The 25,944-nt window shown below is 37.6% G+C and overlaps 2 protein-coding genes across 4 annotated transcripts in view; both read right to left on the bottom strand.

The window, feature by feature from the left end:
• LOC100876289 (uncharacterized) overlaps positions 1–25,944 on the bottom strand; it is a 305,268-nt gene that overhangs the window by 172,090 nt on the left and 107,234 nt on the right. The gene's annotated exons all lie outside the window — the stretch shown is intronic.
• On the bottom strand, positions 1,721–25,289 carry LOC143264483 (uncharacterized). Its single transcript, XM_076531929.1, has 2 exons — positions 23,910–25,289; positions 1,721–2,601 (listed from the first exon to the last, which is right to left on the bottom strand). Exon 2 carries the CDS (start codon positions 2,174–2,176, stop codon positions 1,853–1,855), a length of 324 nt encoding a protein of 107 aa, XP_076388044.1. The 5' UTR covers positions 2,177–2,601; positions 23,910–25,289; the 3' UTR covers positions 1,721–1,852.

Below are 25,944 nucleotides of genomic sequence, written 5' to 3'. Positions count from 1 at the left end.
CTACTCTACTGTGTACACAGACTTCTAACCAGAGTCGGTCATCATTTAAATAATCTTCAGATATAAATTTGAACGAACATATTCGAGAACAATATATATTCTAAGATTGCTTTAAGCGAAATTGCAAATCAGGCAATTTTCAATGTAGCACAAATTTTCGTTTGAATAAACTTTTGTTCGGGTTAAACATCCTTTGTTACTTTTTTTATTATAAATTTTATTTGGAAATTGTTTCGAATGTATTTCTCTTAACATCAAAACTGATTTTTTGTTCTCGAATATTCATAAAATAAAATTACTTGTTATATGGCCTTTACATGGACATTTTTGCAAGCTTCGTTTGCACGAGGTTTTTACGACATCTATGGCAATATAACAAGAGTGTTATGTGTACGTTGTTCTGAAATATTTATTGATCGTTCGAAATTTATATCTAGAGTTCATTCGAATAATGTTCAACCTTGCTTTATAAATCGAAAAATGATTCCAATCACACTTTCCGTTCGCAACGAAATTTTTCTCTGCAAAGGCAACAGCGAGTCGATTCATCTTCCAAGCTTTTATAAGCCGGAAGCTTGCGATCGAAAATTAAAAGAAAAGAAACAATTACACCACCTAGGACATCGAACAAGCATTGGCGTAACTAGAATTTCTGCCTGGGGTGGGCCAAATTTCCCTAGCATAGTGACAACATTTTAGGTGCGATTTTTTGAATTTTGAAAATTGGAAATTTGGGATTTGATATTTGGGGAATTTGGGGAATTTGGGATCTGGGGAATTTGGGATTTGGGAAATTTGGGAGTTGGGGAATTTGAGAGTTGGGGAATTTGAGAGTTGGGGAATTTGGGAGTTGGGGAATTTAGGAGTTGGGGAATTTGGAATTTGGAGAATTTGGAATTTGGAGAATTTGGAATTTGGAGAATTTGGAATTTGGAGAATTTAGAATCTAGGGAATTTGGGATTTGGAGAATTTGAAATTTAGGGAATTTGGGATATGGAGAGCTTGGGATTTGGGGGATTTGGAATTTGGGGGATTTCGAGTTTGGGGGATTTGGAATTTGGGGAATTTGGAATTTGGAAAATTTGGAATTTGGGGGATTCGGAATTTGGGGAATTTGGAATTTGGAGAATTTGGAATTTCAGGAATGTGGAATTTGGGAAATTTGGAATTTGGGGAATTTGGAATTTGGGACATTTGGAATTTGGGGAATTTGGAATTTGGGGAATTTGGAATTTGGGGAATTTTGAATTTGGGGAATTTTGAATTTGGGGAATTTGGAATTTGGGGAATTTGGAATTTGGGGAATTTGAAATATGGAGAATTTGGAATTTCAGGAATGTGGAATTTGAGGAATTTGGAATTTGGTGCATTTGGAATTTAGGAAATTTGGAACTTGGAGAATTTGGAATTCAAGGATTTATTCAACTATTTGGAATTTTTTAAATTTGAAAATTAATAAAAGTAGAAAATTAAAAATCTAAAAATGTTAAAATTCAATAGCTCGAAAATTAAAAAATTCGGAAACTCGAAAATTTCAAAACCCAAAAATCAAAATATTGCAAATCCCCAAAATTTCCGACACAAGGTATAGAAGTTACTTCCCACATCCCTTTCCAATAACAAAACCATATATCAAAATCGGACCCACCGAAGTTCCCACCCAGTTACGCCAACGCGAACAAACAAACACTCATAGTACCACTGACTCACCACATGAGATCTATGATGCTGATGATGCATTGTATGATGATGATGATGTCTCTTCTCCTTAGCGTGATGCTTAGCATGATGCTTGTTGCCCCTGTGCGGTGGGTAAGTGTGATAAAAGATAAGGTCGAAGCAAGCCTGGCGTCACCTGACCTCGGCCATCTCGCACTTGGACACTTCAATCTGTTGTTTGTTCGGATGATTCTGATGGCCGGCCACGGTCAACTGAGCCGAGCAATTGTTCTGCATCTTTCTAGGTGCCGTACTCTGCACCCTGGACGACACGTTGTTCGATTTCTCGTCGTTTTGCACCGTGTTCTTTTCCAGGGTCAGATCGTTCTCGTCCAGGTCCACCGCGAACGCGATACGATGATGAGGCGGCAACATCTTGACGCTCGAGCCGATCGGCGTGACCGTGGTTGCCGGATCGAGCTTGACCAGGGCCGCTTGCAATTCCAGGGCATCCATATTCGGCGTGATCGCTAACCAAACGATCGATCTGTCGATCGGACTAACGGCGATCGGGGCGGGAAAATTCGAACGGCGACACTCACTTCGATGACTCTTCGTCGAGATATCGGATGACGTTCAGTGAAAACGCCAGTTCTTCCATTTGAAGCAATCGTTTCTTCCAGACTTTATCTCGTCCACGTTAGTCGCCTGTTCACGTGGATATTTCGAGAGGCACGACCGAATCGTAGAACAACAGCTTCGCTCTACAATTCTCTTCCGTCGTGCATCGAATCATCACACAAAAATGCCGGACTCTATTTTTGTTCGCGGCCCCTCCTCGAACACGGTCGCGTGGCTAACTCGTGCGAACCGTAGACAAGAAATCGAACAATTCTCGCGACTTCACTGCCAACCTTCGTATCCCGATCTACTTGTACGCTCTGCAAGAAAATACAAGGTTGTTTCATACGATGCGACGATACGAGAGGCTCGGTAATTTGAAAGCTTTGCACGTTTCGAACTCTCGTCACTCCGACTCGACGATGTCGCTCGCTTCTTCGGCTTTTGTTCTTTTCGTTGCAGGCTGCTTGCAACTAGCGACGGTTCGATCATAGGGGAAAACTTTCATTCACTTTCAACGCTTTTAGGTTGGCGTGTGAAATGAATTTTTCACGAACGCGATTTTATGACGGAACAGTGTCGCGAACAAGTATGGTATGAACCTCAAGGTTTCATCGAAACAAGTCCTTCGTAGATGTTCTTAATATAAAATGGCTAGGTAACAATTGCTGTGGCCGATCACGAAATACTGGCCAAGATTCTTTACATAAGGTATCTCAAAATAGAAGTCATATTATTCGAAGGCCGAATTTGATGAAAATTACTATGTAGACTTTTTCATGAAACCTAATTAGTGTACAAAAATTCAGTTTCATAAATTAATTACTTCTCGATTCCATTTTCGAATCCATTACTACTCTGATACTACTCTGAAGCAGCTAAAAATCTGAATCATAAATCTCCCTTCTTTGAAAGAGTTGAAGCTATAATTTCACAAAGTTGTTTCATTCTATGTATTTTCTAATCATACCAAGTTTGAAAAAATTCGATGTTTCTAAGATCCTCTCATGCCGTTAAGAGTTTAAAAAATTGAATAAACTCCAATTAATGTTATAGCATTCTAATTAACTTTGAACGAGGATTTACAGGAAGTAAATATCGAGTACCCATCGTCTTGCAATAGTTCCCGGTCATCCGAGTTCACGAGTATGGTCGCATAATTTTTCCGGCCCCGGATCGCGTGACCGCTTCGTTCCGCGTCGCTGAACAATCTTTAAGATTTACCACGAGCTTCGAGCGTATTCTAGCATTCCAATCGAACCGGACAAGTTTATTCTCGCTGGTTGGATAAGATGTTGCTCGCATGAAATGGAAAGCTAGCGTTTCCCGGGCTCGTTACCGGTGTATCGGCCTTGGATCCAAACTACAGCGAGACACGAACCGATCGACGAGACCCGTTTCCGCTACGGTTTCCCATTAATTAAACGACGTTCGTTAATCTGAATGAAGACTAGCTACTTGATGAAGAAAACGTGGAAAAAAAGAGAGAGGGGTACTGCATCAACCGGCTAAGTAAGGAGAGAAGCGGAACAATGGGGCTACAAGCTTCGATGAGATGATGTTATAATACTTGCTTCGTGGTCGATGAGGGGATCAATTTGATTCGCATGAAAGAGAATTGACGAACTGTACTTACGTCGACGCCAGTTAGCCTTAAAGCCTGTATTGAAGATTCGAAGAATTGATATGAAAAACGTTCACCCGTGTACGGGATCGCAATTACCGCTTGATAATTGAGTCTTGATAAGGAACATTACCTATTAATAGGTTTTATGTTCTTTAAGTTGGTATACTTATCGATAGCTTGAGAAATTTCAGAATTTGAAAGTTTGTAAATTAGAGAGATTCATTTGAGGAAGATGGGGATGGGGAATGGGAATTTTCAGAGTGGGGAAGATAGGGAATTTGGAATCTGGGGAATTGGAAATATAGGAACTTGGGAATTTAGGGAAATGGGAGTCTATGGAATTGGAAATCTAGGGAATTGAAGGTCTAGGGCATTTAGGGTCTATGGAATTGAAAATCTAGGGAATTGGGAATTTAGGGAATTGGGAATTTAGGGAATTGGGAAGTTAGGGAATTGGGAATGTAGGGAATTGGGAATTTGGGGAATTGGGGAATTGGGGAATTGGGAATTTAGGGAATTGGAAATTTAGGGAATTGGGAAGTTAGGGAATTGGGTATTTAGGGAATTGGGAATGTAGGGAATTGGGAATGTAGGGAATTGGGAATTTGGGGAATTGGAAATTTAGGGAATTGGGAATGTAGGGAATTGGGAATATAGGGAATTGGGAATTTAGGGAATTGGGAATTTAGGGAAGTGGGAATTTAGGGAAATGGAAATTTATGGAATTGGGAATTTAGGGAATTGAGAATTTAGGGAATTGAGAATTTAGGGAATTGGGAATTTAGGGAATTGGGAATTTAGGGAATTAGGGGTCTAGGGAATTGTGGGTCTATGGAGTTGAGAATCTAGGGAATTGGGAACGTAGGGAATTGAAAATCTAGGGAATTGGGAATCTAAGGAATTGAGAATTTAGGAAATTAGGGATCTACGGAATTGGGAACGTAGGGAATTGAAAATCTAGGGAATTGAGGGTCTAGAGAATTGGGGGTCTAGGGAATTTGGGGTCTATGGAATTGGGAATCTAGGGAATTTAGAATGAAGGTAAATTGGAAATGTAGGCAAATAAAAATTTAGGGAATCAGAAATCTTGCAAATGTAAAATTAAGAAACCCAAAAATTTGAAATTTCATAAATTTGGAACTTACAGATTCGAGAATTTCGATTTCGAAAATTCCCCCCAAAATTTGGAGATTTGCAAAAGAAAAAGGATTTAAGTGAAAATAAAAAAAGTCCCTAAGATCCCTACATAATATCGAGAGAGTTAATTCGACGCGACAATGCAAATCGAAAATAAGCCGTCCTTCCTTTGTCTTCCAGAACGCTTATCCACGATCTTGTTATTCAAAGCAGCACCCAAGTGTTTTATTGTCCGTATCATATCAGAAGATACCATAACAAAGTGTCTAAACGATCAAGGAACGCAGAGGAACGGTATAAAATTCCACGCGTTGTATTCGTACCCGACGTCGGATGTATTTCCTGTTTGCAACTGGAGACGCTAGAGCGTCGTGGCATGATTCATACGCTCCATGACTGCTGGCTACAGATAGAAGCAACAAAATTTGCATACGACACCCTAGAGGAGCCAGACAGAGGTGCACCTCTCAACGAGCCTCCAACTTTTTTACCTTTTTACGTACGGTCAACGAAGATCGATCGAAACCAGAGACCAGCCACGTAGTCCGTGGGTGGATCCTGCCTGTTCGCGGCTCTTCCGATCTCGAAACAATCGATAATCGTCCGACACGATTCGTGGAAATCGATCACTAACATGACCGAGACTACCCCTGACGGTTTAACAAACTGATAAGTTCGCGTGATTCACTCGAGTTCAAACTTGGCACGTTTTTGGGAGCAGTCACCTTTAGAGCAGTCAGCTTTAGACCTTTTTTAGCTTGGAATCTTTTATTTTTAATTATAATTGATTTTCGTATTGTGAGTTCTGTATGATAGAAAGCAGCTATGCATAGATATTTTTCTATTAAGTAGTATAGAAATTTTGAATTAGTTTTTTGTACAAACATATTTGATATTAGGGTTTTTGTTCAGGATAGGCGAAGTTTTGCTAACTTTGCTAACAGTGTCCACATTGTAGCAGCTATGAACTTTGAGAGGTTTGAAGTTTGGACATTTTGGAGTTGAATAGTATTTAGCAATTTAAGAATTTGAAGATTTTTAGATATGTTTATAAACGTTGATATTTGTACTCTACACTCATCCACATATAGCAACAGTCCACACTTCACCTATCTACGTCTATGTCTACCTCAATTCTTGAGGTTCTTATACAAGACTAAAATCAGTCATTTCAACTACAGTCAAATAAACCCAAAATTCCACCTAAACCACCAACCTATAATCCTCCAAATAAACCATCAAAAACCTATTCATCTCTCAAAAAACAACAATAGCCGACTTATCGTTCATCGAAGTATAAATTCGATCCCACACAAAGATAATCCTTTTCCCTGAATTGAAACACTGTGATTCTCACGCGAAGTCATGCAGATTTTCGTGGGCGTTTCAGGTGTCGTTAACCAGCTGGCCAGACATTTCGTTCTGTGAAAACGGTTTAGAAACGCGACTGAATCACACAAAGAACCGCGAGGTGCGTTGACCGTCCTTTCGAGGCCCGGACCGGTGCCCTTGGGATTCCTTTCACGAATACCTGCGCAGTCTTTCCAGTCGGGCATAAAGCAAGATAAAGCTCCATAAAGTGGATAGAAAACTTTTCCAGCAGATGGTGGGGGCAGTTGTTGGCGAACAGGGTAGACCCGCGAATAGGTGTTATTAATTTGCGACTCGATCCAAGGACAGGATCTTCAACGTCTCTGCTTCGGACACAAAGTCCTAAATTACAGGTAAGTCCTGTGCGTGACTCATCGGGTTTCTTTCGATTCGGTCGAATATAAACTAGGATCTTCTGATAAAAATTGAGGTTCGAAGCTCTCAGGTTTCGAAGTTATTTTCAGCTTGGTACTTTGTGGATTTATGTGATTTTGAGGGTAGAATTTAAATTTAGGTACTGTTTTTTAATTATTGAAATTTTTATAAATTATTGAGTTCATGAATTGTTATATACTTAAATTGCGAAGGTTAAAGACTTGTCTGAGTTCCCTAGTTTCTTCTAGTTCTTAAATTATTAATTTTCTGAATAGGTAATGAAGTTGACGTTTTGACAATTTGACAATTAGATGCATTCTCAAATCACTAAATCATATAGTCGCTGATTTTCCAAATCTCGAAACTCTGAAATTCCTAAATTCCCAAATTGTCAGATTCCCAAATTCTCACATTCCTGAATTTCTAAATTGTCAAATCCCCAAATTCCTAAATCTCCAAATCCCCAAATCCCAAATCTCCCAAGTTCCCAATTTTTCAAGTTCCAATTCTCTCAAGTTCCAAATCTCCCAAGTTCCCAATCTCCCAAGTTCCCAATCTCCCAAGTTCCCATTCTCTCAAGTTCCAAATCTCCCAAGTTCCCAATCTCCCAAGTTCCCATTCTCTCAAGTTCCAAATCTCCCAAGTTTCCAAACTCTCAAGTTTCCAATCTCCCAAGTTCCCATTCTCCCAAGTTCCCAATTTCTCAAGTTCCCAATCTCCCAAGTTCCCATTCTCCCAAATTCCCAATCTCTCAAGTTCTAAATCTCCCAAGTTCCCATTCTCTCAATTTCCAAATCTCCCAAGTTCCCAAATTCTCAAGTTTCCAATCTCCCAAGTTCCCAATCTCCCAAGTTCCCATTCTCTCAAGTTCCAAATCTCCCAAGTTCCCAAACTCTCAAGTTTCCAATCTCCCAAATTCCCAATCTCCCAAATTCCCAATCTCTCAAGTTCTAAATCTCCCAAGTTCCCATTCTCTCAATTTCCAAATCTCCCAAGTTCCCAAATTCTCAAGTTTCCAATCTCCCAAGTTCCCAATCTCCCAAGTTCCCATTCTCTCAAGTTCCAAATCTCCCAAGTTCCCAAACTCTCAAGTTTCCAATCTCCCAAATTCCCAATCTCCCAAGTTCCCAATCTCTCAAGTTCCCAATCTCTCAAGTTCCAAATCTCCCAAGTTCCCAATCTCCCAAGTTCCCAATTTCCCAAGTTCCCAATCTCCCAAGTTCCAAATCTCCCAAGTTCCCAATCTCCCAAGTTCCCAATTTCCCAAGTTCCCAATCTCCCAAGTTCCCAATCTCCCAAATTCCCAATCTCCCAAATTCCCAATCTCCCAAACCCCATATTCTCAGCCCACAAAATTTCCAAAATTCTAATTTCCCATCTTCCTAATTCCCCAAATCCTCGAAACCTTATCCCAAAAATAAACCTCCAAAAACCTTACAATCAGTCTACTTCTACCAGCAAACCATCGGTCGCACACTTTTCGTATTCATAGCGAAAGGAAAATGGCGGTCGACATAGAGGCAACAGCCACCTAGTTTCCATGCCCTTTAATTACCTCCGGCTCGTCGGTGACTATGTAGTTAGAACAGGGAGTAAAGTTGTCATTACTCTCTGTAAAGGGGTCTTCCTGATTCTCTTTTGCCCGGCCATGATTCTGTTCCCGTAGCGCAAAGGTCGCGACGCTCGAATCGCTCGTCGAGAGTCATTGTCCAGTTCGAGATCCTTTGTTCGAGACACTCGATTCCATGGTACGTCTACCTTTAACGATCGACCGCTCGTCATCGGGGACATCCTGCGATTCTCTTTCCCGGACGGTAGTAACCGAGTTCGAGCAACGCCACTGAGCATCGTCGTAGCTGTTAAAAACAATAACGACAAGTGGGTGCGTTGATGAGGAACGCCATTCAAGTGTCATAAGTCGGTTTTGTTCTTCGAACCCGGAGTTCGCTGGAAGACTTCTGCGGTCTGGGATCGTGACACGGTTTTCTAATGTTACATGTTTTTGTACTTGTATTTTTTGTGGAGAAAATTAGGTTGATAATCGTATCGTGTTTGTCAATTTTAATGGGGGTCTTTGCTCAGTATATTGTACAGGAAGATCATTTGGTGAAGTACAAGATTTTTTATGGAGAAAGTTAGTTGAAGAGTCGTGTTGTATTTGATAATTCTAATGGGGGTTTTAGGTCAATAAACTGAACGGGGTAATCAATACTGAACGATAAAATTGGGAACTGAACAATTTTATTGAAGTGGTTAAAATGTTATTCCATTTTTGATAAATGACATTTAATTTATGGTAGTTCAATTTCTTCAATATCTTTTTTATCTTCAAATGCACAAATTGTCCCAAAGCTTGTTTTAAAGTATCTTATCTAAAAAAGTTTGAAACTTATGTATTCCTAAATAATTTCAATTTTAATAATGATATAATAAAAATGAAAGTTCCTCCTCAAAAAACCTAATCTTCACAAAAGCAACAATTTTCTGACTACATAAATCTATCACATAAAGTAGTATTTTCATATGAAATTATATAATGTACTTTGCATGAAACTTCATGAAATATCAAACTAGAGTGGGAAATGTCAACAAAGAAATTTAATAACGTCTGGTAGGAAGAAAATGATATCGAAGCACGTGAAGCATTCGATTATCCTGATTAAAGTGGGACATGTACGTTTAAACGGTTTTAATTAAACACATGTTATAATTGGCACGTGAGCTCGAGATATAATTACAATCGCAACCGTGGCGAATAAAACGAGGAGAAAGAAACTGGAAGAATTCTTAATCGTTCAACGTAATACGTATCCTTCGAAAAAAAAAAAATCGATGAGTCAGTGAAAAAGCTTCCATTCAATTCGAGTTTTTCTTTTTTATTAACGAACTCAATACACGTACGTTCAGCAATATACTTTCCCGTTCAATCGGTAATTGGCTTTTTCTAAGAACACTTCTTCTATTCGTCTTCGTTCCTGCTACCTTTCATAATTTCTTGCTAACCTTCATGTACGTTCCTTAGAAATTGTTGCACGTTTTTATAAATATTTCACTGACTTCGATTAACTTCCACGAAATGTTAACTGTGGTATATGCTTGCTGTGTTTGAGAGATAGCTTTTTCTTAATATGGTGAAATTTGTTCGTAGTTTCTTTACACGTGAGATTTACTATCGTTAACATCTTTTTTTTTGGACACAACTCTATTGTAAGACTTTATGAAGATTATTATAAAATAAATAAATGAGACATCAAAAATTTTCCCTTTCTCAGATGATTCAATATTCTGATGTTTCAAGTTTTTGCCATATAAAAATTATAGTGCAAGAAATTTTATTAACTTTACTATAACAAGACTATTAATGAAATTATTCAACTACAAACTCTTCAAAGAATTCATAAATTTCTAAAATGCAGCTTTAGTTAAAATATCTGTCGACATGTCACCCATATTTATCAACAAAAACTAAGAAAATGTCCAACGCAGGATAAAACACGACAAGAAAACATATCAGAAGAAAATTATATTACAGATGTCTCCGTAGCTGTTTGCCGAACGCCAACTTCGACTTAACAAATTTAACACTGTTTATCCAAGTTCCCAAATCCCCGGAGCTAATCCGACAAAAGCTCGTCTCAGAAATCGAATCACCAACTTTTTCATCTAATACAAGAATGCTTTATCTCCTCTGAATCAAATCGAACCCTCAACACCTTCTAGCAAACATTCTACTTCTTCGAGTTCCCAATATCGATAAGAAATTGCGAACTCACGGCTCGTCATTATCTTCTGTGATATCAACGGAAGATCCAACGTAGGTTCAGATTTTCTATCAACTTCGGTTACACCGTGTCAAGAAGCGAGGTTGCGATCATCTTAGGCTTATCGGTTCGTTGCACGACTGTACGTCGATAGTGGCATAACTGGAGACTTGTCTAAACTGTAGACTGATTATTTTTAATCAAAACTGATCGAAAATGTAGAACAGATGTTCATCAGTAGATGCAAAGAATATTTTGTTAGGAATATGTAGAGTGGCAGCTTTGTAATTCCCTGATATTGGGGCTCTAGGGCTGGGCTATTAAAGCATAGTTTTCAGAGAATGTACAAGTTTGTTATACTAACAAATTTTCATTAAATATTAATCAAACGAGCGAAAAAGATATTAGTATACATAATAAGTGTTTCCTTTCTCAAAAGTACAAATGACAGCAACTTTATAATTCCCTGATACTAGGGCTCTAGGGTTGGGCTATTAAAGCATAGTCTTCAGAGAATGTACAAGTTTGTTACACCAATAAATTTTCATTAAAAATCAATCAAACGAGTGAAAAAGATATTAGTATACATAATAAGTGCTTCATTTCTCAAAGGTACAGATGACAGCAACTTTATAATTCCCTGATACTAGGGCTCTAGGGTTAGGCTATTGAAGCATAGTCTTCAGAAAACGTACAAGTTTATTATACCAATAAATTTCCACTAAAAATCAATCAAACAAGTGAAGAAGATATCAGTACACAAAAGTACTTCCTTCCTCAAAAGTACAGATAACAGCAACTTTATAATTCCCTGATTTCGGGGCTCCAGGGAGGGGCTACAGACAAAATCCTTTCTACAGATGCAAACATTCAAATATTTCAAGAAATATTAATGATGCAAAGAAATTTAAGTAGAAATTAGATAAAATAAGAGTCAAAATTTATTATAAAAATTTGTTGAAGCTTCAAAGGTAACCCAACCTGTTAAATTTTTTAAATGAACAGAAGTCCCCAAGATTTCTAGACCTAACCACTTCAGAAACAAATGGTTACGCCAATGTTTCCCAACGTTGTACATGCTTTTATTTTTTCATTTACTTTCTCCATGTTTTTTTCGAACAAAGGCAGCTACTATCCCGAGTTAAGTGGAGTTACAGGATGAGGGTCACTTCCTATGGGCGTAGAGCAACCACGTAAGTGCTAAGTGCAAGCAGCGGGGTTACCTTCGAGATTAACCCAACAACGCCAATAATAATCGTGTAATAACGAACCCGACCACAGCCTGTTCTACTCTTATCCTGGTTTCCTAGCTCGGAAGCGACGTTTTCCACGTTACACGTGTGTCCGTACGCTCTGAGCTACATTTGAGAACGGGTTGCTTGTAATCAGCCATCAGTCTGGTTTGATTACCCGCTCGGGTTAAATGAATATGGACAACGGTGAACGGGGTCGAAACCGGTTGAATGATTTACAAGCATCGCGCGATCTGCTTGATTGATCTGACAGTGAGAAGTTTCGTTCTCTCGATATTTAACTCTTTCGCTACCATACTATGAGAGATTATGAACGTCTACGGTAATTTTCGCCAAAATAATTTGTTAGAAAGGTTACGGAGAAAATTAACCGAAGGCTGTGTGTATACTTGTAATTGTGTGTACGTTGGTGTGCAATTTCAGTGAAATTCAACGATTTACTCTGATGTGAATAGTTCCGATTTAGGAGACTGACACGAATTGCACAGCTCATTTTAGTTCGTAGCTCTTTGATTCGTAAGCTGGAGGTTGATTAGAGAATGGAGTTAATTGGAGGAGTTTAATTAGAGCTTTGGAGAATAGTTAGATTAGAGGATGTGAATGTTAAAGTTTATAATATGTGAACTGATCAGTGGACCTAAATAGGGCTTCAATTCGGTTTATTTAGAATGTCAAGGTTCAAATTTGAACATTTGATTCTTGGAGAGTTAAAATTTGGAAATTGGGAAAGTTGGGGTTTGGGGAACTTGGGATTTGGGGAGATGGGGATTTGGGGAGATTGGGATTTGGGGAGATGGGGATTTGGGGAGATGGGGAGATGGGGATTTGGGGAGATTGGGATTTGGGGAGATTGGGATTTGGGGAGATTGGAATTTGGGGAGATTGGAATTTGGGGAGAGTGGGATTTGGAGAGATGGGGATTTGGAGAGATTGCGATTTGGGGAGATTGGGATTTGGGGAGATTGGGATTTAGGGAGATTGGGATTTGGAGAGATTGGGATTTGGAGAGATTGGGATTTGAGGAGATTGGGATTTGGAGAGATTGAGATTTGAGGAGATTGGGATTTGGGTAGATTGGAATTTGGGGAGAGTGGGATTTGAGGAGATTGGGATTTGGGAAGATTAGAATTTGGGGAGAGTGGGATTTGGGAAGATTGGGATTTGGGGAAATTGGGATTTGAGGAGAGTGGGATTTGGAGAGATTGGGATTTGGGGAGATTGGAATTTGGAGAGATTGAAATTTGGGGAGATTGGGATTTGAGGAGAGTGGGATTTGAAGAGATTGGGATTTGAGGAGATTGGGATTTGCGGAGAGTGGGACTTGTGGAGATTGGGATTTGGGGAGATTGGGATTTAGGGAATTTGGAATTTGGAGAGATTGGGATTTGAAAGCTTGGAGTATAAAATTCTGTAAATATAAGGATTTGGGGATATACACTATAAGACATTATATAGATATTATTAGTTGTAAGTTGAGTTGTAAGAATTTAGGAATATATTGATTTGGAGCTACCAAGATTAGGAACCCCAGAAAAATTGAAATTATACTAATTTAAAGATATAAAAGTTAAAAAATATACAACATCAAGAAAAGCACAATCTGAGCATTTCTACCTTTGAAAAATTAAGAACTTAAAAATTCGAAAACTTGAAAGTCCAACAATTAGAGCTATCAATAAGCATTGTTATCAACCCAAGAATCACGCAACCCCATAAATCTCGTCTCAGATTTTCGCACGCGTGTACGTACACGTATCTAACAAAGAAAGAGTCCGCACGTGAGGCCACCGATCAAAGATCTGTCACTTATCTAGTACGTAGCTACCGATAATTAACAAAAAGCACCTGAGATTTCCAGGTTCAGGACGCGTGTTGCGTTCATCGAGCGATCGATCGAGCGATCGCGATCATAAATTCACCGGCAGCCCAACATTTGCTCGAGCATGGCCAATAAACACGACCGGTTAATGATTTATCGTGATCTTGCGGCTGACGCACATGCTTACTTACGTACCTATCTGTTCGCTCTCTATCGCATTCAGATCATACTTTTACCTATGCATTGCTCCACGGTTCGCGAAAGAGAACGCTTTCTTTCGTTAAATGACAGCGTCTGAGTCATAGCCGGGCATTCGTGTGCACCAGGAACCGAACTGACCACCAGCTGCCTTTATCTCCGGCTACGTTCACGGAAAAAATCGACGTCTCTCTAATGTTAGGTTACCTGCACAACTTCTGACGGTTCATTTATCGCCGTTGACTAACATGCAAATTACACGGGCTTTGATGAACCTTGCTAATAAGTAGTTTTCTCGTGGTAATTCTTCCTTACTGAATTAGTGGGCTATTGTTCTATTATTAGCTGTATTACCAATCGAAACTTTCGAGTACAAAAATGTGGATGTGATTATTTTAGAATTATTGGTTTAGAAATTTGAAATTTTAGATATGTAAAATTTGGATTTGGGGAATTTTAGATTTGGAGAATTGGAAGTTGGGAAATTTGGAATTTGGGGAATTTGGGATTTGGGGAAATTGGGATTTGGGGAAAATTGGGATTTGGGGAAATTGGGATTTGGGGAATTTGAGATTTGGGAAATTTGGGATTTGGGGAAATTGGCATTTGGAGAATTTGGAATTTGGGGAATTTGGAATTTGGGAGATTTGGAATTTGGGGAATTTGGAATTTGGGAGATTTGGAATTTGGGAGATTTAGAATTTGGGGAATTTGGAATTTGGGAGATTTGGAATTTGGGAGATTTGGAATTTGGAAGATTTGGAATTTGGGAGATTTGGAATTTGGGGAATTTGGAATTTGGGAGATTTGGAATTTGGGGAATTTGGAATTTGGGAGATTTGGAATTTGGGAGATTTGGAATTTGGGGAATTTGGAATTTGGGAGATTTGGAATGTGGGGAATTTGGAATTTGGGAGATTTGGAATTTGGGGAATTTGGAATTTGGGAGATTTGGAATTTGATGAATTTGGAATTTGGGAAATTTGGAATTTGAGGAGTTTGGAATTTGGGGAATTTGGAATTCGAGGAATTTGGAATTTGAGGAATTTGGTATTTTGAGGGATTTGGAATTTGGGGAATTTCAGATCTAGGGAATTTGAGAATTGGAGTATTTGGGGTCTGGGGAATTTTAAATCTGAGGATTTTGAGATTTGAGGATTTGGAGAATTTTGGATCTGGGGAATTTGGGATTTGGGGAATTTAGGGAATTTTAGGAATTAGGGGATTTAACTAATTTAGAAGATTTGGGTAATTTTAGAAATTCAAAATTTTATAAACTGAAATACTTAATAATCCCTCAATCTCGAATTCCGAATTTTTAATTTCAAAAATCCTTTCCAAAAATCCTAAATTCTCAAATTCTTCAATTTGACAACGAAATAAAATAAATATCACTTTAGTATCACACAGATACAACAAGTTACACTTAATTAAATAGGGACATTTATTAATAAACGTATCCATTAAAATATGAAAGTGAATGGTTACAAGAATCGCAAGAAACAGTGAAAAATTAATTAATCGCCTGTTGCGAATTAAAAGAGCGTTCCACAACAACGTGATAGCGCAAAATCGCATACGATAATAAACACAAGGAAAAAGATACGAGCCCCACTGGAAATGAAATTGAACCAAGCGGTTATGGAACACCGTACTCTTATTAGACTGGCTAGTAATTAGGATTAATCATTTTCGCGCAACTCGATGCAGGTTAATTAACGTTGCATGCTACTGCGAATGCTGATAATAATGATGATGACGGTAGAAATGTGGAGTTTGTTGATTCTTCCTGGTATTGATTGCTATAATTATACGCATCATAAATAATTTTTGAGAAATAACTATTACTTGCTCGTGGTATTAAAGAGAGTATTAAATAATATGTACTTATGTTAAAATCAAGATAGAAGTATCATGTTGATAATACGTTAAAATATAAATGAACACGACACATAGTTAATAACCTTCTGTATAATTGAAAATTTGATAAATGTTGGTTAATAAAAGCTACGTACTTTAAAGGCAGATACGTGATATTAAATTTTAATTAATACGTCATGCTTCGTTAAAAAGTATAATAAAAGTATCAGATTTAATTGCAACAAAGTTTGTGCTAAAATGAAAACTTTCGCGAATAAAAATGTTTAATAATCCAATATACACCTGTGCGGTAATGAACATAACCTATATATCGGTCATTAACTTAACCTATAAATACTACCTGTGAATTGTAAAACTTTTAGGGATTTTAGGAATTTGGGGATTTGAGGAATTTGGGATTTGGGGAATTTGAGATTAGGGAGATTTGGGATTTGGAAGATTTGGAATTTGGGAAATTTGGAATTTGGAGAGATTGGAAGTTGGGGAGATTGGGATTTGGGGAGATTTGGGATTTGGGGAGATTGGGATTTGGGGAGATTGGGATTTGGGGAAATTGGGATTTTGGGAGATTGGAATTTGGGGAGATGGGGATTTGGGGAGATGGGGATTTGGGGAGATGGGGATTTGGGGAGATGGGGATTTGGAGAGATTGGGATTTGGGGAGATTTGGGATTTGGGGAGATTGGGATTTGGAGAGATTGGGATTTGGGGAATTTGAAATTTAGAGAGATTGGGATTTGGAGAAATTGGAATTTGGGGAGATTGGGATTTGGGGAGATTTGGGATTTGGGGAGATTTGGGATTTGGGGAGATTGGGATTTGGAGAGATTGGGATTTGGGGAGATTGGAATTTGGGGAGATTGGGATTTGGGGAGATTGGAATTTGGGGAAATTGGGATTTGGGGAATTTGGGATTTGAGGAATTTGGGATTTGGGGAATTTGGAATTTGGAGAATTTGGAATTTGAAGAATTTGGAATTTGGGAAATTTGAGACTTGAAGAATTTGGAATTTGGGAATTTTGGAACCTGGAAAATTTGGGATCTGAGAATTTTGCAATCTGGGAAAAATAATAAAAAAAAAAAAAAATAAGATGTTAAAAGTCTCATAATTTACAGAACAGCAAGAGCTTTTTATTATTTGAAGAACCTCAAAAGCAGTCAAAGGCAGAAAATTATTACAAAAAAAGCACGCTCAAGGTGCATAAAATCCTGAGACACCCAAGTGAGATTAAAATCCTAAGAAAGACGATAGCAAGCTTCAGCAACATATGGAGATGAAACGAGGTCGAGAGGTCATTAGAATTTCATAGAAGAGGATTGGTGGACGAAGGGATCAAGGACACTTCAAACTACTCTTTTTTTGTTTTATTCAATGAACTCTGGTCAATTCTACGAATTCTATGCGCTTTCGAAAAGTTTTCGTTTGAAGACGAAAATGGGTCGACCTCCATGCACGAATAGTTTCGAACAACTGTTTCACTTTTCCTTAATTTACATTGCATTCCTTCGTCAAACTACTTTGATTGCGCTTTCAATTCTATTAGATTACCTTTCGATCCTATCAAAATTTGTTTAAAATTTGTAAATGAAATTGAATAAATAAGGAGAGAAGTCAATAAATTGTGAGAAATATATTAAATGCTTGTATAGAAATTTATTTTAAGGTTTGAATTAGGTTAGACTTCTATGACTTTAAATTTATATAGTTTCAAATCATGTTATTCTAGATATTATAGTTTTGAACCTGTATGACTCTAAAAACATATAGTTCGAAATACTTATAGGTCGAAATTCCTGTAGTTTCCAAATTCTATATTTTCCAATCTCGCTGTTCCTATATTTGCATCCACAATTTTCTCTATCACAACCCCCAAATTTGTAACTTTCTCAACTCTCAATTTCCTACATCCCTAAATTCTAAAATTTCCAGATTTCTAACACCCCAAATTCTACATCCCCAAATTCTAAAATTTTCAAATTTCTAACACCCCAAATTCCAAATCCCCCAACTTCCTACATCCCCAAACTCTAAAATTTCCAAATTTCTAAATCCCCAAATTCCAAATCCCCCAAATTCTAAAATTTCCAAATTTCTAACACCCCAAATTCCACATCCCTAAATTCTAAAATTTCCAAATTTCTAAATCCCCAAATTCCAAATCCCCCAACTTCCTACATCCCCAAATTCTAAAATTTCCAAATTTCTAACACCCCAAATTCCACATCCCTAAATTCTAAAATTTCCAAATTTCTAAATCCCCAAATTCCAAATCCCCCAAATTCTAAAATTTCCAAATTTCTAACACTCCAAATTCCACATCCCCAAATTCTAAAATTTCCAAATTTCTAACACCCCAAATTCCACATCCCCAAATTCTAAAATTTTCAAATTTCTAAATCCCCAAATTCCAAATTGCCCAACTTCCTACACCCCTAATTTCCTTTATTCCCAAATCTCTACATCACCAAATTCCTATATCCCCAAATTCCTATCCTCCCAATTTCCTATATCCCCAAATCTACCTCCCCAATTTCCTATATCCCCAAATCTACCTCCCCAATTTCCTATATCCCCAAATCTCAACATCCTCAAATCTCCACATCCCCAATTCCTCACAACCCATAAATCCCACCATCCCCAATTCCCCATAATTCACCAACCCTTAAATCCCCAAATTCCACACCCCCAATCACACAACCCAAATAACATACAATAAAGAATAAAATTCATAAATGAATAATATTAAAATAATGCAATCTACAATTATTTTAAGTAAACCATACAATATCTTCCTATATAATATCTTCAAAGTCGACGGTCACTTCTGATATACCGTATCGAGATATCCGTATCGAGATTCGGGTTCGATTTCTCGGACGATTTGTCAGTACACGATACGATATCGTTTCCTTCGCGTGCTACGAATTTATGCAGGTATCTTGTCGTTATCGATTTTTAACCTCACACACGCTGGACAAAACACGTTAGAGAATAATAGAGAACTCGAGCGAACTTAGATCGTTGAAGATTTTTACGCGCACCAAGTGATTCAGTGACCATTGTTATCTAAATGTAGGTGAAATTATGGAGAAACCTTTGTTTCAGACAAGTTGCACGCTTGCTGAGCTCTCTTTCTATGGTTACTTGCTTTTTAAATGCTTTTGTGAATGCTTTTCTACCCTTCTGAGAAATTGTATCTTGTTTGGTAAATTATTTTTCGATGAAAATGTTTTTATGGTTTGTGATTCAGTATCTCATATTTTTTCAATTTTCATACTTCACATTTTTTTGATTTTCATACTTCATATTTTTTTTATTTTTATATTTCATGTTTCTTCGATCTTCATACTTCATATTTCTTACAATATGCCTCATACTTTTTCAATTTCTTGTAATTTATTTCATATTTACAGAAATACATATGAATATATCAAAAAGATTTCTGATTAAATGATGATTGTGTTTAACAAAAAATATCATCTTCAATTTAAAAATTTTTCGTGATGTTGTGTGTAATAAACAAAATTTTAATCCATTAAAAAATTCATACGTCTTCAGACAGTTTTGCAAACTGTAAGAAATTGAACGAAACTTATTCATTGGTAAAGCATCCTCCATTTTATAACCTAAGCCCCTGCGAGCTGTTTGACGGTGCTACACCAGACAGCCTTAACCTCATTGTACAAAAATTAAACTTCGTTATTGAAATCAATTTTATTGTACTTTTGGAACTATTGAAAAATTATTTAACTACACTAATTATTCATCTGTACATTGTTTACTTTATAAACTAATAATATTTAGAAGTTATCTGATAGTGTTTTACCAGGTGAGTCCTAACCTCACTTCACGAATTAAACTTCGTATTGAAATAAATTTTATTTTATTTTTCGAGTCGTATAAAATTATTTAACGAAAGTAATTATTCATAGATAAATTGTTTGCATAATAATCGAAGTCTGACAGTGCTTGAATGTTGGCACAAAAATGAAGTATGATGCCATTTTGTTTTTAGCGCATCATTTAAGACGATCAAAGAGTTTCAATTTTTCGAAGCATCACAGGTGGCTTTAAATAAACTATAACGCGACGATAAATCCGTGACACTGGTAAAGTTTGCACGGTCAACGAAGCAGGCTGTACCGGTTATTTCCGTTCCACGACATTACGGATCGTTAAATCGAACGCGAGACCTATCGTCACCTAAATCGCGTTCGAATCGAGCCGAGAGATTTCCTGTCGACCCATTAGACGATCTCTGTGACGATTTTACGGAAGTTTAGTGAACGTTCACGACCGAGAAAATTACACGTCGCGGTGTTAAATATTCGACGAAGATTACAGCGAGGAAGAAAACTGCGAGCGCAGTAGAGATTGTATTGGTCACGCTTTATCGCCGTTAATGGCCTACTATAAACGCGTGAATCTATCTCGAACGTGAATTTTATCGTCTGGTGTCTTTCTTTATTTCGCTCGAAGGTAACGAACGCATGACAGTCTATAAATTGCGCACGACAGATAAACATCTTCATCCCCTTTGCGCGATTCGACGAAAACTTCCAAGTGTACTTATTGCAAATTTGTAGTACGAGCTTCGAGGAATAACAATATTATTGAGTTTCGCACGAATCCGTAGAAATGTTCAACATCTTCTTATCTTCTTAACGGGGAATTAATACTGTGGGTATAGATTTAACTTCGCTGAAAAATATTGGTCAACTTTAGCTAATGATGTTTGGGTTCACACGAAATCAAATTATGATGAAGTTTATTGATTATTTTGGAAATCTATTAACTTAGTTGAGACAATTAAATTAATCATTTATCCAATGATTTAATTTAATGATTTATTGTATGATTTTTTTTTTAATAATTTATTGTATGATTCAATTTAATGATTTATTGTATGATTTTTTTTTAATAATTTATTGTATGATTCATTTTTATGATTTATTAAATGATTTTTTTAAATAATTTATTGTATGATTTAATTTAATGATTTATTGTATGATTTTTTAAAATAATTTATTGTATGATTTTTTTTAACAATTTATTGTATGATTCATTTTTATGATTTATTGAATGATTTATTTTAATAATTTATTGTATAATTCAATTTAATGATTTATTGAATGATTTTTTTTTAATAATTTATTGTATGATTCAATTTAATGATTTATTGAACAATTTATTTTAATAATTTATTGTATGATACAATTTAGTGATTTATTGAATGATTTGACGTAATAATTTATTAAAAAATTCAATTTGATAATTTACAACTTCTTAAATGTTTTTTTACTCAATAACTGATTTAAAGTATTAAATAATTCAATTGAAGAACATGTAAATTTTAATAATCTATAAATTAAATTTATACTCAATAATTGTCAATTAACATTGTACTAATAATGTAGTATATATAATCCTATATATATATCTTATATATAATCCTATATATAGAACTAATAATTTAAATCAATATACAATAAATCTTGAAAAATGAACAACAGCAAAAATCCCCAAAAAGTTTAAAAAATAATAAAACAAGATTTAAAAGGTATCTAAACGAAGATCTAATATGGTGTTCGCCGGCACTGCACAGTGATAACGAATCCGTCCATTTCAAACCTCAAACGATTGCACAAACTCCAACTATAATCAACAGAACCCACTTCAGCTTTTCAAACATTCTCTTCCCTCCACGTTCGAAACTCGACCCAAATTCGCCCACCTCGTGCAACCCTTCACGATCGAACTTTCCCTAATAACGGCATAATGCAAATCAACGCTGCAATTCGACCAAGACCATGCCCAACAGTTAAGTTAGACGAATGTACGTTGCATCTCTATTATCTCGTTCGACCACAGCCATCATAGTACACGTATACGCGACACATAGCGATCGTTCTCGCACAGAAACATATTTCGATCGTTCCCAGATCCACGTCGATAGATCTCGAAGCCTCTCTGATCACGTCGAGGTTAACCTGGTATTATTATCTCCGAATAATGGAGCACGCCCTAGCTACGACTTTTCATAGTAATGGCGCTAAGAATACGGTCAGACGAACCCCTTCAGGTACTGTGTATCATTATTAGGGTTTGTGTATTTTATATTTCATTTTCACCGGATGTAATTTGCCGACGAGAATTACGGTTACTGCTCTGATTTTGCGCTTCTCATCTGGGGTGCTGTATTTATAACTGTGGTAATATTTGTGGAAAAAGTTTGTGCTTATGCGTTTGATAATATGGTGAGAGGAGGATAAGGGGTGAAAGATTATAGGTTTATGAGTTTCTGTAGTGATGGACCGATGTGTTCTTAAATTTTTAGACTTCCACATGTTTGTACCTTCAAATTCCTATTTTCCAAATACCTATATCAACAGATTCCTATATTCTCAAATACCTATACATCTAAGTCTCTAGATTTCCAGATTTGTGTACCCCAAGTTCCTATATATCGATACTCCTCTATCTCCAAATCCTACATCCTCAAATTCCTATATGAGAGATCCCTATATTCCCAAATTGCTATATCCCTAAATCCCTATTTTCTAAGTCCCTACATCACCAAATCCCTACCTTCCCAAATTCCTAGACCCCAACTCCCAATATTCCCAAATTCTCGCATCTTCAAATTTCGACATCACCAGGTCTCTACATCCCCAACCGCCTATATCCCCAACCTCCTATATCACCAACCTCCTATATCCCCAACCTCCCGTATCCCAAAATTCCTATATTCCCAAATTTCTATATCCCCAAATCTCCAGCTACCTAAATCCAAATACCACCAGATCTCTACATATCAAACTACCTATATCACCAGAGTCAGACCTCTCCATACACCTATATCAGACTACCTATATCTACCTAAATCCCTGAATCACTAGATCTCTATATCTCCACCTACCTAACTCCCTATACCTCTAGTTTAAACTCTGAAAAACTCACCACTAAATCTTCCAGATACAGTCTTTTCTGTAATGTCAACTCGCAGAAGTCTCCGGTTCGATAAAATATGCTGCCGTCAATGAGTTAAAAATAGGTTTCTTAGATGTAACGTTACCTCATGCTATAAACATAAATAACGATCTTTTTTTCAGCGTTTTTATCGTACGAAAAATGTTATGAATGTAGAGTGAAAAATTTATAGGTGATTTAAACTTAGAAGTTTGATAATTTGGCACTGTTGTTAAAAAATGATTTTTATTTGTTCGAGAAGTATTCACCGCAGTGCGTAGAACTAGGGGGTAGATCAAGCGTTAACGGGTGACGCTTTGTTTTGCAATATTCGTTCACATTATTACCCAAGTCTATATAACACAACAAGGAATATTATTAATACTGTCAGTAATAATGACAGTATCACTGTCGTTTATAATAGTCATCTATAAATATCAGTGGTCATTGTGTACCTAAATGAGTGACAACAATATTGTCCCAATATCTATAATAATTGTCAATAATTTAAGATATCGAATGCTCCTAAGTTACCGAAGTATTAATATCGCCTAACATTTCTGGTCAACAAACTGAAATACTGGAAACTGAAAGTAGATATAAAAAGTTCCTTACACCCTTATACGTTTACAAGACAAATAAATCGAAAAGACAATTCTTGACATGCTCCACCATTTTTTCTTTCCTACATCACAAATATGATATACCTGTAGATTAAATCTTAAACGACTTTTTCTTCCTTGAAAATATAAAAATTCCTCAAGTTCAAGCACTACTAATTTCAGTCCTATAATTCAATTTCTCTCAAAATTTTCTCGTACTCATCAAGATATACGTCAGCCCAAAACGAAGTTTCATAAACACAGTCAAACAATGTATCAAGCGTGAACTCTGAAAGCACAATGCGTACACGTACAGACATCGAATCCGCAGTGGTAAGTCGTGAACCGTGTGTTCATCGAACAAGTTTTCACGAAACGTGGCAATGGTTAAGAACCTTCGTAAAGGCAGGGAACGTACGGGAACAATCGCGAACGAGACACGCGTTCCGAGGACTCGCCTGCAGCCTGCAGCAACCGAAACGAGCAACAAAGATCAGCCTGGACCGCGTTAGATGGTGCGAGCCGTTGTACCAGCGTGGCGGAACACGGCACAAATTGACCCGCGTGTTCCGTGAATCAATGGTGCGTGAGAACGAGAGAAAGTGCTCGGCTAATGAGATCGAGATATCTCACGTGATCCGTCGGCGGTGTCGAGATCGGGGATCCCGTACCGAGCCGTAAAAAAATATCACCACCGGGTCCCACTATTTCACACCTTCCTTTCCTCTTCTTCCGCGTCGGTTATTTTCCGCTTGTTCGTCAGCCTCTTCAGATCACGAGAGATGATCGATATCCGCAGACACTGACGTTCGGCCGAGAATCACGAAGGTCGTTACGCGAAAAGGGTATCCCGAGAATACTCGCGGCGAGCACAATGACGACGACGACCACGAAAGACGTTGAAGAAGACGAAAGACGAGTACGACGACGCGTTTTCGACGCTCTCGCAACACGACTTTCGCGCTGGACCACCCGGAGCCCACGGTTCCTCCGATTCTATTCGCCGTCTTCTCCCTCGTACTGTGTATACGCCGATAAACCACCCACCGCCCGGCATCCCCTCCACCGTCCCTCTTCAACCCCTATTGCCAGCCCGCTATAGTAGGATGCGGGGAGTTACTGGGGTGGGATCAATATGAGGTTGAGCGAACGCGGGAAATTCGCGCGCAGGTCCTTCTACCACCCTACACGATACCGACCGACCACCACCCCCTCCAACCCTGTCCTCTGCCCACACCCTCTGCCTCTCCTTTTCTCACCAAAGCGACTTACGCTCTCGCGACTTCGCCCTTCGTCCATCTTTCTTCGATTTTCTTCCTACCTTTAACGCTCCACGTCCCGACGCACAGTGGCACAGAATCCCGCTGATATACCGATGTGCCACTTTTTCTATTTAAAACCGATCTTAGCCTACCAGGACCATTCTTGCCTCGTTAGACTCACCTGCTTTAAGTCGGTCAGGTGATCAACTCTGCCTAGGACGTTTTTAGGGTCGCGGTCTGAGGTCCTTTTAGGGTGTGTTGCGATTTTACACGCTTTTTGGGGTGGGCGAGTTTAGATGCCTTTTAGGGTGTGCTGCGAGTGATGCTTCTTAGGATAATGATAGGGGTTGTTGAGTTAGGTGCTGGATATGTAATATGAATGCAAAACAGTGACGGGAGATGATGAAGATCATGGACGTAAGGGTGCGCAGAATGTGCTCTTCTGGGGATTCGTGGAAATTTCTAGTTTGAATATTTAAAGATTTCTGGCTTTTGATAGATAACTCGGAGCGATATGTATATTTAAAAATTTAAAAGTATCTCAATTTAAAAATTTATGCAGAAGAACTCTTGAAATACTTTTAACTTCGATGTCTTCAGCCAATACCATTTTTTCTTGCTTTCAATTAAATTTGATAGACAATTGTTTATTAACAATAAAAAATATTTTCTTCACTATTACTAGCTATAGCTAGTAACCTCAAATCTCTTATTGAATAAACAAGACAATATTTAAATCTTTATTGCTATAATTCCTCATATAAATTCTTTAACACATTTGAGAAAATAATTTAAGAATTGAGGACACAGAATTTTTAATACAAAATAAAATTGCAGAAGAATTTTGTGTTATAAATGAATGTCTGAGGGATGAACAAAGTCAAAGGTGAAACCCACAAGCAAAAAATTTTTGCTACTTTTTTTCGTAATATCTGGGATTCTGTTTGCGACTCCCCAGCTCGACGTCAGCCCTAACAATCTACCCCCAATACCGACATCCCCTGGCCTCCTTTCAACCCTTACCTGATCGTCCACGCACCTCTAGCGGTCGACGAATCACTTCGTGTCTACAACCCGTTTTCCACTCTGGTCGACAAACCCTCTTTGATAAGGAGACCCGAAGAAGCTTTTTTCTGTTTCTCTCTCCTGTTCCTTTCCCAGGGATTTCATCTACAACCCCTCGGAAAGGAAACTCGTGGAAAATTGTGTTGTCAGAATGTCTCGGATAGACCACGTAAGTGGATGAATGATTTTGGAGATATTGATTTTCTCTATATGGAAGACCATTTTCTTTTATTCTTTTTATTGGATTCCTTTTCCACTTATTTCTCCATACAGATATTATGGAGGAAATGAATGATGGGGAAGTATATTTGTTCACACTTTTTCTACGCATACTTACAATT

This window comes from Megachile rotundata, chromosome 5, assembly GCF_050947335.1.
Source record: "Megachile rotundata isolate GNS110a chromosome 5, iyMegRotu1, whole genome shotgun sequence".
Taxonomy (NCBI): Eukaryota; Metazoa; Arthropoda; class Insecta; order Hymenoptera; family Megachilidae; genus Megachile; species Megachile rotundata.
The sequence above is the reverse complement of the archived record's forward strand: the minus strand, read 5'-3'. Positions and strand labels throughout refer to the sequence as shown.